Source organism: Pleurodeles waltl, chromosome 1_1, assembly GCF_031143425.1.
Source record: "Pleurodeles waltl isolate 20211129_DDA chromosome 1_1, aPleWal1.hap1.20221129, whole genome shotgun sequence".
In the NCBI taxonomy this organism is placed as follows: domain Eukaryota; kingdom Metazoa; phylum Chordata; class Amphibia; order Caudata; family Salamandridae; genus Pleurodeles; species Pleurodeles waltl.
In genome coordinates, this window is record NC_090436.1 from 12815592 (window position 1) to 12830283 (window position 14692).

Genomic DNA, 14692 nt, shown 5'->3' on the forward strand with positions numbered 1-14692 from the left:
CTCTCACACCACTACACACCTAGATCCAGAGCCACCGCTCACACCACTACACACCTAGATCCAGAGCGACCTCTCACACCACTACACACTCAGATCCAGAGCGACCTCACACCACTACACACGTAGATCTAGAGTGAGCTCTCACACCACTACACACCTAGATCCAGAGTGAGCTCTCACACCACTACACACCTAGATCCAGAGTGAGCTCTCACACCACTACACACATAGATCCAGAGCCACCGCTCACACCTAGATCCAGAGTGAGCTCTCACACCACTACACACCTAGATCCAGAGTGAGCTCTCACACCGCTACACACCTAGATCTAGAGTGAGCTCTCAGACCACTACACACCCAGATCCAGTTTGAGCCCTCACAAACCCAGCTCCTATGTTGTACTTACTCTCCTGCAGGCCTGGTACCAGCTTGTACACTATGTCCTGCATGACCCGGTCCAGTTTCAGGTTGAGCAGCGGCTGTGTTTCGTGAATCTTGATGTTGCACATGGGACAGTATTTACTCGTTTGTAGGTACTTGACGATGCAGCTTTTACAAACTAGAAAAACAGAGTGCATGGTGGAGTTAGGGAAAAAACAGCAAGAATAGAGTACGGCAGGACTGAGACACATGAAAGTTATTAACAGGGAACTTAATAAGCAGGTGAGATCCAAAAATAACCATAATGGGTTCTGCACTCTCGTTATACACTTACCTGCCCAGTCTAGACTTCACACAAACAAACAGCCATGATTACTACATATGTTGGTACAATGCACACTCAAGACTGCCCTACAGGTCTGAAAGTGAATTTGTCCACAATGCATATATGTTTAATATGGAATCGCTAAGACTCCTGTGCTCTTTAATGTGTGCTGATAGATTTTATTATTGGCTATTTTGTTTTTATATAGACCTCTAAACCCTTACTAATCATGCATATTTACATGCATTTCAGACCTACTGTGGCTACGCAGCTCGATGTCTCACAATGCACATTTACTGAACTATGGTAGCAAGGGTAACCTCTTTCTGCAGTGGAGCAACGAAGCACAGATCTTAGAAAGCAGTAGTGTCGGCTCCGGTTGGTGTTAACTGTACCACACTGTCAAGAACAACACACTCCTTCCCACAAGAAGAGCCTGCCCCGCTCATTACCCCTCATCCTTATGTTTCTATTTTATCACACAGTCTCCCTTCTGTTGACTTGCACTGAGACACAATATGTAGAAATGTTTTAACATTGTACAGATGTTTTTATAACATGCTCAAACCGATCAGAGGTCGAAGTTCTGGTCCATTGAAACAACAGCTGTGTTGCCTTATTTGTGATTGCAGGGATGCAACTGTGCACTACTTGCATGTTAGACTGCGTATGCTAGCCAGAGTGTTGTGTTTTCTTTTCACTCGTGCTTAGATTCCACATGCGCTTTGCTAATTGCATTTTTATTCAGAGCAGGTCATGCAGATGGATTTTAAAGTGGAAAAATGTAATAAAAGTAAAAACTGGCACCTACTCTACATTCTGGACTGTAAAAAGAGTCGAACAGTAACAGATTATAAATAATTACAAGCTCAGAAACCACTAAGGTTGGTATTATAAAATCATTCAATCAACGAGGAATACCCTGCTATAATAAGAGAGCAGTCAAAGAGACAAACAAGGGATACACTGATATTACAAGAGAGCTGCCGAAGGGGACAAACAAGGGATACGCTGATATTACAAGAGAGCTGTCGAGAGGGACAAACAAGGGATACGCTGATATTACAAGAGAGCTGTCGAAGGGGACAAACAAGGGATACGCTGATATTACAAGAGAGCTGTCGAAGGGGACACACAAAGGATACACTGATATTACAAGAGAGCTGTCGAAGGGGACAAACAAGGAATACCATGATATTACAAGAGAGCTGTCGAAGGGGACACACAAAGGATACGCTGAAATTACAAGACAGCTGTTGAAGGGGACAAACAAGGGATACGCTGATATTACAAGAGAGCTGTCGAAGGGGACACACAAAAGGATACGCTGATATTACAAGAGAGCTGTCGAAGGGGACAAACAAGGAATACCCTGATATTACACCAGAGCTGTCGAAGGGGACACACAAAGGATACACTGATATTACAAGAGCTGTCGAAGGGGACAAACAAGGGATACGCTGATATTACAAGAGAGCTGTCGAAGGGGACAAACAAGGGATACGCTGATATTACAAGAGAGCTGTCGAAGGGGACACACAAAGGATACGCTGATATTACAAGAGAGCTGTCGAAGGGGACACACAAAGGATACGCTGAAATTACAAGACAGCTGTCGAAGGGGACAAACAAGGAATACGCTGATATTACAAGAGACTTGTCGAGAGGGACAAACAAGGGATACGCTGATATTACACGAGACCTGACGAGAGGGACAAACAAGGGATATGCTGATATTACAAGAGAGCTGTCGAAGGGGACAAACAAGGGATACGCTGATATTACAAGAGAGCTGTCAAAGGGGACAAACAAGGGATACACTGATATTACAAGAGAGCTGTCGAAGGGGAAACACAAAGGATATGCTGATATTACAATACAAGAGAGCTGTCGAAGGGGACAAACAAGGGATACGCTGATATTACAAGAGCTGTCGAAGGAGACAAACAAGGAATACCCTGCTATTACATAACAGCAGTCCAAGGGGGGCAAACAAGGAGTACCCTGATATTACAAGAGAGCTGTCGGAGGGACATACAAGGACTACCTTGATGTAAGGAAATGCCTCCTTGGCATGGTTACCCCCTGACTTTTTGCCTCTGCTGATGCCAAGTTATGATTTGAAAGTGTGCGGAGGCCTGCTAACCAGGCCTCAGCACCAGTGTTTTCCCTAACCTGTACCTTTGTCTCCACAATTGGCACACCCTGGCATCCAGGTAAGTCCCTTGTAACTGGTACCCCTGGTACCAAGGGCCCTGATGCCAGGGAAGGTCTCTAAGGGCTGCAGCATGTCTTATGCCACCCTGGGGCCCCCTCACTCAGCACAGACACACTGCTTGCCAGCTTGTGTGTGCTGGTGGGGAGAAAATGACTAAGTCGACATGGCACTCCCCTCAGGGTGCCATGCAAACCTCACACTGCCCATGGCATAGATAAGTCACCCCTCTAGCAGGCCTTACAGCCCTAAGGCAGGGTGCACTATACCATAGGTGAGGGCATAAGTGCATGAGCACTATGCTCCTACAGTGTCTAAGCAAAACCTTAGACATTGTAAGTGCAGGGTAGCCATAAGAGTATATGGTCTGGGAGTCTGTCACACACGAACTCCACAGCACCATAATGGCTACACTGAAAACTGGGAAGTTTGGTATCAAACTTCTCAGCACAATAAGTGCACACTGATGCCAGTGTACATTTTATTGTGAAATACACCCCAGAGGGCATCTTAGAGTTGCTCCCTGAAAACATACCCGACTTCTAGTGTGGGGCTGACTAGTTTCTGCCAGCCTGCCACACACCAGACATGTTGCTGGCCACATGGGGAGAGTGCCTTTGTCACTCTGTGGCTAGTAACAAAGCCTGTACTGGGTGGAGGTGCTTCTCACCTCCCCCTGCAGGAACTGTAACACCTGGCGGGGAGCCTCCAAGACTCACCCCCTTTGTTACAGCGCCCCAGGGCACTCCAGCTAGTGGAGATGCCCCGCCCCCACTTTTGGCGGCAAGGCCGGAGGAGATAATGAGAAAAACAAGGAGGAGTCACCCACCAGTCAGGACAGCCCCTAAGGTGTCCTGAGCTGAGGTGACTGACTTTTAGAAATCCTCCATCTTGCAGATGGAGGATTCCCCCAATAGGATTAGGGATTTGCCCCCCTTCCCCTCAGGGAGGAGGCACAAAGAGGGTGTAGCCACCCTCAGGGCTAGTAGCCATTGGCTACTAACCTCCCAGATCTAAACACAACCCTAAATTGAGTATTTAGGGCCCCCCAGAACCTAGGAAGATAGATTCCTGCAACCTGAAGACGAAGAAGGACTGCTGACCTGAAGCCCTGCAGAGAAGACAGAGACACCAACTTCTTTGGCCCCAGCCCTACCGACCTGTCTCCCCACTTCAAGAAAAACTGCAACAGCGACGCGTCCCCCAGGGTCCAGCGACCTCTGAAGCCTCAGAGGACTACCCTGCATCTAAAAAGGACCAAGAACTCCCGAGGACAGCGACTCTGTTCCACAAAGACTAAAACTTGCAACAAAGAAACAACTTTTAAAGGAGTACACGTTTCCCGCCGGAAGCGTGAGACTTTCCACTCTGCACCCGACGCCCCCGGCTCGACCTGCGGAGAAACACTACAGGAAGGACTCCCCAGCGACTGCGAGCCTGTGAGTAGCCAGAGTTGACACCCCCCAGCCCCCACAGCGACGCCTGCAGAGGGAATCCCGGGGCTCCCCCTGACCGCGACTGCCTGCTTCAAAGAACCCGACGCCTGGGAAACCCACTGCACCCGCAGCCCCCAGGACCTGAAGGATCCGACCTCCAGTGCAGGAGCTACCCCCAGGTGGCCCTCTCCCTTGCCCAGGTGGTGGCTATCCCAAGGAGCCACCCCCCCCCCTTGCCTGCCTGCTTCGCTGAAGGGTCTCCCATTGAAACCTATTGCAAACCCGACGCCTGTTTGCACTCTGCACCCGGCCGCCCTGTGCCACTGAGGGTGTACTTTTTGTGCTGACTTGTGCCCCCCTCCGGTGCCCTACAAAACCCCCCCTGGTCTGCCCTCCGAAGTCGCGGGTACTTACCTGCTGGCAGACTGGAACTGGGGCACCCCCTTCTCCATTGAAGCCTAGGCGTTTTGGGCACCACTTTGACCTCTGCATCTGACTGGCCCTGAGCCGCTGGTGTGGTAACTTTGGGGTTGCCCTGAACCCCCAACGGTGGGCTACCTTGGACCCAACTTTGAACCCTGTAAGTGCTTTACTTACCTGTGAACTTAACAAATACTTACCTCCCCCAGGAACTGTTGTTATTTTTGCACTGTGTCCAATTTTAAAATAGCTTATTGCCATTTTTGTCAAAACTGTACATGCTATTGTGTTGATTCAAAGTTCTTAAGATCCCCGAGTGAAATACCTTTCATTTAAAGTATTGTTTGTAAATCTTGAACCTGTGGTTCTTAAAATAAACTAAGAAAATATATTTTTCTATACAAAAACCTATTGGCCTGGAATTGTCTCTGTGTGTGTGTTCCTCATTTATTGCCTGTGTGTGTACAACAAATGCTTAACACTACCCTCTGATAAGCCTACTGCCCGACCACACTACCACAAAATAGAGCATTAGAATTTTCTCTTTTTGCCACTATCTTACCTCTAAGGGGAACCCTTGGACTCTGTGCATGCTATTTCTTACTTTGAAATAGTATATACAGAGCCAACTTCCTACACCCGATATTACAAGAGAGCTGTCGGAGGGACAAGCAAGGAGTACCCTGATATTACAAGAGAGCTGTCGGAGGGACAAGCAAGGAGTACCCTGATATTACAAAACAGCTGTCAAAGGAGGCAAACCAGAATCCTGTCCTATTTGGTTTCTATAGAAAGCCAGACGGCATCAAGCTTGGGGCACACGTAAGCCGGGTGTTTATGCCTGCATTAGCCACTTCAGCTGCCTACACCTGTCTCAGTGCCGGTGCACTCTACCAGAGTAGAGAACAGGGAGGCTGTGGTGCGGGTGGCTCGCCTCGCTGAAGGAACTGAATGGGCTGTGTACAAAAGGCAGCTTAGGACAGAGAGCAACGAAGCAGAGATAAAGAGCTGGTCTGAATAGGGAGTCTCTATCATGGACGCCCCCACAAGAAATAGACTCCACCACACACACACGCATATACACACTTTTTCCTTTCTCAATCCTCCACAGAAGCAAACACTGGTGAACTAACGCAACAAAACTGATAAAGCATCAGAACACAAGGACGAAATTCACTGAGACGACTTTGCGACGACACACCAAAAGTCATTTCTTCCCTTACGCACCCTGTAAAGGATTCATACTGGCAGTTTAGAGGGCGGATTTCGGTTTTATGTCTTCACTTGCACTCCTCAGTGCAGCACAAAATTTTGTGAACCTTGGCTAGGGTAAGCCAACTCCAGTCCAACAATAGTTGGGGGAAGTGCAAATTTACCCAAAATACCTCAAGAGGTTTCTTTGCAGTGGTTTATCGGGAAAGCAAAAAAGACCAAGCATTTGCAATGCAATGGGTCTCGCATTTGCTCGAGTTAGGGCTATTATCGTTGTAAACTTCTAACTGGACTTTACTTGCCACATAAATTGAAAGAAAACAAACACGACTGCGCTATGTAAAACCCAGCGCGATCGCGCTGCGTGGAAAATAAAGATAAAGTAGTGCAGAACCAGGCTGAAAACACAGAGGGCTAAACACCGGAAAAGGCATGACGTATGCATGCCTTTCACTAATGAAACCAAGCGGATTTTAAAAGGCAAGCCTGTGAACCAATGAATGTGACAGGTGTGACATGGACGTGGTTAAAAGCCCATAGAGAGATTACAACAGGGACGTAGCGCTTGTGCACTCAACCCTAATGGTTTGAGTTTACAGTTAAATTGGGAGACAGAGTTGAACAACGCTGCCATCTAGAGTCAAAAAGAAGAAACTTGGCCACAGTATGTTTAACCTGCGGCCACAGAGTGTGCAAAATGAAACAAACCTCATGGAGCTCTTTCAAAACCTCCCCTAAAAAGAATAATAAATATATCTCAAGCACAATACTGAGATCTAGAGAGAGAGTCAGTGTCTAGGCCTGATGGTCCAACATGTCCAGTGATCTGTGTCCTGACCTGAAGGCCCAACGTGTCCAGAGATCTCAGGGCTTTGGCCTGATGACCCAAAAAGTCCAGAGATCTAGAGGGAGAGTCGGTGTCTTGGCCTGAAGACCCAACATGTCCAGAGATCATAGTGTCTTGGCTTGAAGACCCAACATGTCCAGAGATCATAGTGTCTTGGCTTGAAGACCCAACATGTCCAGAGATCATAGTGTCTTGGCTTGAAGACCCAAGGTGTCCAGAGACCTCAGTGTCTTGGCCTGAAGCCTCAACATGTCCAGTGGGAGACACACTGAGGGCTGAGAACAATATCAGACCATGAGTGGGTCATATAATCTATGAATCTGTATGACTGACTACGTAGGGGCTGTTTTAGAGGTGCTTATATGCACTAGTATAGAAGTACTGTACACAAGGTGTTTTGATATAATAACCTGATGTGGTCGTTGTCATAATACAAAGAAATACACTGCTGTCAACTTTGTAAACAATGACATTTTATATTGTACAGAAAAGTGGTGGTAAAATGTGTTACTAACGATATCCCTGCAAAGTGAGTGGGTAATGGGAAGTATCCTGTGGGTAGCGTAGGTCACCAGTGGGTAATGGGAAGTATCCTCTGTGGGTAGCGCAGGTCACCAGTAGGTAGTGGCAAGTATCCTCTGTGAGTAGCGCAGGTCACCAGGGGGTAATGGGAAGCATCCTGTGTGGGTAATGCAGGTCACCAGTGGGTAATGAGAAGCATCCTGTGTGGGTAATGCATCTCACCAGTGGGTAATGGGAAGTATCCTGTGAGGGTGGCACAGGTCACCAGTGGGTAATGGGAAGCATCCTGTGTGGGTGGCACAGGTCACCAATGGATAATGAGAAGCATCCTGTGTGGGTGGCACAGGTCACCAATGGATAATGAGAAGCATCCTGTGTGGGTGGCACAGGTCACCAGTGGGTAATGGGAAGTATCCTGTGTGGGTGGCACAGGTCACCAGTGGGTAATGGGAAGTATCCTGTGTGGGTGGCACAGGTCACCAGTGGGTAATGGGAAGTATCCTGTGTGGGTAGCGCAGGTCACCAGTGGGTAATGGGAAGTATCCTGTGTGGGTAGCGCAGGTCACCAGGGGTAATGGGAAGTATCCTGTGGGTAGCGTAGGTCACCAGTGGGTAATGGGAAGTATCCTGTGTGGGTAGCACAGATCACCAGTGGGTAATGGGAAGTATCCTGTATAGGTAGCGCAGGTCACCAGTGGGTAATGGGAAGTATCCTGTGTGGGTAGCACAGATCACCAGTGGGTAATGGGAAGTATCCTGTATAGGTAGCGCAGGTCACCAGTGGGTAATGGGAAGTATCCTCTGTGGGTAGCGCAGGTCACCAGGGGGTAATGGGAAGCATCCTGTGTGGATAATGCATCTCACCAGTGGGTAATGGGAAGTATCCTGTGAGCGTGGCACAGGTCACCAGTGGGTAATGGGTAGTATCCTGTGTGGGTAGCGTAGGTCACCAGTGGGTAATGGGAAGTATCCTGTGTGGGTAGCGCAGGTCACCAGGGGGTAATGGGAAGTATCCTGTGTGGGTAATGGAGGTCACCAGTGGGTAATGGGAAGTATCCTGTGTGGGTAACGCAGGTCACCAGGGGGTAATGGGAAGTATCCTGTGTGAGTAGCGCAGGTCACCAGTGGGTAATGGGAAGTATCCTGTGTGGGTAATGCAGGTCAGTAGTGGGTAATGGGAAGTATCCTGTGTGGGTAGCGCAGGTCACCAGTGGGTAATGGGAAGTATGCTGTGTGAGTAGCGCAGGTCACTAGTGGGTAATGTGAAGTATCCTGTGTGGGTAATGGAGGTCACCAGTGGGTAATGGGGAGTATCCTGTGTGGGTAGCACAGGTCACCAGGGGGGTAATGGGGAGTATTAGGTGTGGGTAGCGCAGGTCACCAGGGGGTAATGGGAAGTATCCTGTGTGGGTAGCGCAGGTCACCAGGGGGTAATGGGAAGTATCCTGTGTGGGTAGCGCAGGTCACCAGGGGGTAATGGGAAGTATCCTATGTGGGTAGCGCAGGTCACCAGTGGGTAATGGGAAGTATCCTGTGTGGGTGGCACAGGTCACCAATGGATAATGAGAAGTATCCTGTGTGGGTGGCACAGGTCACCAATGGATAATGGGAAGTATCCTGTGTGGGTAATGGAGGTCACCAGTGGGTAATGGGGAGTATCCTGTGTGGGTAGCGCAGGTCACCAGGGGGTAATGGGAAGTATCCTGTGTGGGTAGCGCAGGTCACCAGGGGGTAATGGGGAGTATCCTGTGTGGGTAGCGCAGGTCACCAGGGGGTAATGGGGAGTATCCTGTGTGGGTAGCGCAGGTCACCAGTGGGTAATGGGAAGTATCCTGTGTGGGTAATGGAGGTCACCAGTGGGTAATGGGGAGTATCCTGTGTGGGTAGCGCAGGTCACCAGGGGGTAATGGGGAGTATCCTGTGTGGGTAGCGCAGGTCACCAGGGGGTAATGGGGAGTATCCTGTGTGGGTAGCGCAGGTCACCAGGGGGTAATGGGGAGTATCCTGTGTGGGTAGCGCAGGTCACCAGGGGGTAATGGGAAGTATCCCGTGTGGGTAATGCAGGTCAGTAGTGGGAAGTATCCTGTGAGGGTGGCACAGGTCACCAGGGGGTAATGGGGAGTATCCTGTATGGGTAGCGCAGGTCACCAGTGGGTAATGGGGAGTATCCTGTGTGGGTAGCGCAGGTCACCAGTGGGTAATGGGGAGTATCCTGTGTGGGTAGCGCAGGTCACCAGTGGGTAATGGGGAGTATCCTGTGTGGGTAGCGCAGGTCACCAGTGGGTAATGGGAAGTATCCTGTGTGGGTAATGCAGGTCACCAGTGGGTAATGGGGAGTATCCTGTGTGGGTAACGCAGGTCACCAGTGGGTAATGGGAAGTATCCTGTGTGGGTAGCGCAGGTCACCAGTGGGTAATGGGAAGTATCCTGTGTGGGTAGCGCAGGTCACCAGTGGGTAATGGGAAGTATCCTGTGTGGGTAGCGCAGGTCACCAGTGGGTAATGGGAAGTATCCTGTGTGGGTAGCGTAGGTCACCAGTGGGTAATGGGAAGTATCCTGTGTGGGTAGCGCAGGTCACCAGGGGGTAATGGGGAGTATCCTGTGTGGGTAGCGCAGGTCACCAGGGGGTAATGGGAAGTATCCTGTGTGGGTAGCGCAGGTCACCAGTGGGTAATGGGAAGTATCCTGTGTGGGTGGCACAGGTCACCAGTGGGTAATGGGAAGTATCCTGTGAGGGTAGCGGAGGTCACCAGGGGGTAATGGGGAGTATCCTGTGTGAGTAGCGCAGGTCACCAGAGGGTAATGGGGAGTATCCTGTGTGGGTAATGCAGGTCACCAGTGGGTAATGGGGAGTATCCTGTGTGGGTAGCGCAGGTCACCAGTGAGTAATGGGAAGTATCCTGTGTGAGTAGCGCAGGTCACCAGAGGGTAATGGGGAGTATCCTGTGTGGGTAGCGCAGGTCACCAGGGGGTAATGGGAAGTATCCTGTGTGGGTAATGGAGGTCACCAGTGGGTAATGGGAAGTATCCTATGTGGGTGGCACAGGTCACCAATGGATAATGAGAAGCATCCTGTGTGGGTAGCACAGGTCATCAGTGCAAAATATCAAGCCTTGTTCAATTATTATTATTAAAGCGCCTTATAAAGCGGTCAGCTACTCAAAAAGGGTTTCCGGGCAGCAAGTAACGGTAGGGCAGACCAGAAACATCCAGACCTTCAGATTCTTATGAAACAAAGTGAGGTGCAGCGCTTCAAGGACCCAGGAACGGCCTTCGACTACTTCGAGCCCGGGGTGTAAAGGAACGGCCACCCATACGAGCCAATGGGATTCTGGGCACAGTACACAGTGCCTGGTTAAGTGATTGCAGTGAGCACGCGGGCTGACAAGGCACCACCAAGTCTTGGGCTATATTGTGGTCCTGCGCCAGATCTAGCCTTGTGCACACAACACAAGGCTCTAAACTGTACTAGCTTTTCCGCAGCGAGCCAATGAATATCGTGGAGGAGTTTTGAAACAGAGTCCTGTTTCGGAAGGCGATACAAAGGTCTGGCAGAAGAGTCCTCTACAACTTGTTGGCATCGGATGGATGCCATGTCTATTCCTGAGTACATAATGTTGACATAATCTATTCTTGAAAGTATCAAAGCCTGGATCATTGTCCTTTGGGCTGACCGAGCAATCATCCAAATGTTTTTTTTTTACCCACTTCAGGTGCATGCCACTTTAACCACGGAAAGACTTTCATTCAGCCACAAGCCAAGGTCGTTTACACCTTAGGGGGCAGTTCAGGAAGGGCCCTTAGGGACTCCAGCCAATGTTGAGGGCCCCACAGCTGAGGGTTCTTGCCCAAGACCATTACCTCTGTCGTATCGCCTTTGAGTGGATTGCTTGTCATCCAAGTGGAGATCCGACTTAGACACAAATTGAGGGCTCCAGGATTGGGACCCTTTGCAGCTGACAAAGCGAAAATAATTTGTGTGTCATCTGCGTAAGAAAATAGGGTTACACAACTTTTTTGTGGCCATACAAAGCATATTCAAGGTATTGATTTCAACTATTAGGACTGGCTTCTATGTGCTGGTGATGGAAGCAGTCAGCAAACTGACTTTCTGCCTTTTGAACCTTTGCCAAATGGAGCTGGATGTCAGTCACCTTTTTGACAAAGAAGCGGGCCAGTTCTTTGCGTTGTGACCGAGACAGGGAGGGCACTACGGATGTTTTACCAGGGTCAGAGAGTTCTGGACTACTCTGAAGAGAATCTTAGGGCAATTTTGGGCATTAGAAATGTTGTTCTAATATAAATCTAGGGTGTGAAATGCGACATGCATTGATGCTCCGATTAGTGGATTCAGAATTAAGAACAGTTTCTCATTTGACCTATTGTGTGTGTACGCAACTAGTAAACTTGTCATGCTTCTCTTCCATAGTAACTCCACCTCTGGTTATTAACAAGATGCATGTGCGAGGCTAGAGAAGCTTTAAATTTCAGCCAAGTAGACACCAGCCTGGTCATGTTGCAATGTACAGATGTGCTCCATTACAAGTCTGGCAAAGTGCCCCAAATCACATGCAGAATAGAGGTCATACACTTTGACATAGCAGAGATGGAACAGAGGCCACGCAATGCTTTTAACAGCGGAGGTCTAAAAGAGCTCATATTGCCTATTAAACCGCGGGGGCGGCAGCAGCTCTTCAACCAAGAGACTTGAATAACTTAGTGACCGAGTACTGAGTACTCAGTCGTAAACGTGACCAAGTAGTCTCTCGGCCAACCATTGCCCCGCCCGCCTTGTGTAGATGGGTGGACCTTACATTTTCTATTGACGAAGCCCCTTGGCCCTAGTTGACGGAAAACCTCCTCAGGGGCCCGACAGAGTAGCGATCATCGGAGGAAGGACATTACACGCCTGCCCTACTTAGGGTGGCTGGTGCAATATCGGTTTTTTCTGATCCGTCACTGTCAGGAAAAAATTGACGGCGAGGGGCAGGAAGAAATTAAGCCCCTCTTGACGACCTTGAAGAGAACTCCCAGGGTGTGAGGGTTTTTTTTAAGCAAACTTCTACTTTAAGAGTTTGTTTCCCAAAAACTGAAAACTTTTACGTTTGGTAGAAAGCCGTGAAACCCGACATGGCCACCTACCAAACTGTTTGCGCGTTGAGAGGAACCAGAGTGACAGAGTTTCCTTTCAACGTGCAGAGCTGACCGGTGGGACAGCAGTCCTCACTAAACTGAACAGTAATCTGTAGGGATGGCGGAGGGAATATCCTCCACAATCCTAATGGGAGTAATACTGTCAAATTCGAAATCCGGCCTTAATCCCAAGGGTCGGCTGCCCAGAGTCGATTCAGAGTCTGTGCTCTGAACTCATCTAAGAGGTGCGTCTTATTTAAGGTCCACATAAGTCAGTAAACATATAAGTTACCAAGGGCATTGCAGACCCCACTTCCCACCTTGTATCTTATGTATTTTCACCTACTGCATTATTCCAATTATTGCAAACAGAAGAGGAAGTTTTGCGAGAATTCATTCCCATTAGTCTAGAGTCATCCTTTGTTTCACTTCTCCCCTTTTCCTCTCTTCCTCATACCTCCCTAACCACCACCACCCCTACCCTTCGAACAACATTTCCTCCTCCAGCTTTATGTTTTCCAGGCATGAATATTGATTTCTAGAAAAAGAAATAATGCCTCTCGAAGGCTGAACAGAAATGCCCCCGAACCCACAGGATGACCATTCAATCAGGTTTAGGATTTCTGAATCATGCACTTGGGCCAAAAGTCACCCATTGACAAAGCCCATCTCCCTGCCGGGCGGATCCCACCCACTCCTGGACTCACAGGTGTGTAGGCACTCGGTGATGGTGGTGGCGTCAATAAAGTAGCCGGCACACAGGTAGCAGACGATGTGCTCATTCAAGTCTTTGATTTTCACTTTCACCTCTTCCTGAAAACAAAACAGAAAAAGAGATTATTATTGGAGCATTCGAGTTAGAGATCACATTCAGGTCATAACTGACATCGTACAACAAACATATCCGCCTCTTGGTCTTGGCTTAGCAATGTTATGGCAGCAAAGAAGTTATCCTGTGAAGTTAATGGCTTGGCTTAAAATAAACTATTTGTCAAGAGATCCACAAGTTGGCATAATGTTGCTAGATTTATTAAGTGTGTTGTAGGTATTCTCAGTAGCATGCGTTCCTCAGAGTGGTGGATGGGACGGTATTTTTCTACCAAAACTGTGCAATATTGGAAAGAGTTGTGGATGAACACGCGTGTGGTCCTCTGCCCCAGGGCCATCCTGCATGAAATGCATGTTACGAGTAATTCCAATGCAGGCACTTGAACAGAGGAAGAGTGAAGGGGTCAGGGAATCACATGAAGGCTATTCTCTGAACCGAAGTGGACGTCTCTGGACCATGAGGAGTGCCGAGGATGTGTGCGCGTTTGGGTACTTGTAGGAGGCTGGACTGGCTTGTAGTGAGTACCAAGGGGTACTTGCACCTTGCACCAGGCCCAGTTATCCCTTATTAGTGTATAGGGTGTCTAGCAGCTTAGGCTGATAGATAATGGTAGCTTAGCAGAGCAGCTTAGGCTGAACTAGGAGACGTGTGAAGCTACTACAGTACCACTCAGTGTCATATGCACAATATCATAAGAAAACACAATACACAGTTATACTAAAAATAAAGGTACTTTATTTTTATGACAATATGCCAAGTATCTTAGAGTGTACCCTCAGTGAGAGGATAGGAAATATACACAAGATATATATACACAATAGCAAAAATATGCAGTATAGTCTTAGAAAACAGTGCAAACAATGTATAGTTACAATAGGATGCAATGGGGAAACATAGGGATAGGGGCAACACAAACCATATACTCCAAAAGTGGAATGCGAACCACGAATGGACCCCAAACCTAGGTGACCTTGTAGAGGGTCGCTGGGACTATTAGAAAATAGTGAGAGTTAGAAAAATAACCCTCCCCAAGACCCTGAAAAGTGAGTGCAAAGTGCACTAAAGTTCCCCTAAGGACAAAATAGTCGTGTTAGAGGAATAATGCAGGAAAGACACAAACCAGCAATGCAACAACTGTGGATTTCCAATCTAGGGTACCTGTGGAACAAGGGGACCAAGTCCAAAAGTCACAAGCAACTCGGAGATAGGCAGATGCCCAGGAAATGCCAGCTGCGGGTGCAAAGAAGCTTCGACTGGACAGAAGAAGCTGAGGTTTCTGCAGGAACGAAAAGGGCTAGAGACTTCCCCTTTGGTGGACGGATCCCTCTCGCCTTGGAGAGTCGTGCAGAAGTGTTTTCCCGCCGGAAGGACG

At 48.6% G+C, this 14692-nt stretch overlaps 1 protein-coding gene across 2 annotated transcripts in view; it reads right to left on the minus strand.

Annotated features, from left to right (window-relative positions):
- The window catches only part of PCGF1 (polycomb group ring finger 1), a 148596-nt gene that overhangs the window by 98804 nt on the left and 35100 nt on the right, over positions 1-14692 (minus strand). For both annotated transcript variants that reach the window (XM_069205785.1, XM_069205787.1), the window contains exons 2-3: positions 13199-13304; positions 407-559 (exon numbers count right to left, since the gene is read on the minus strand). In XM_069205785.1, coding sequence (XP_069061886.1) covers positions 407-559; positions 13199-13304 — 259 coding nt within the window. The remainder of the gene's footprint in view (positions 1-406; positions 560-13198; positions 13305-14692) is intronic.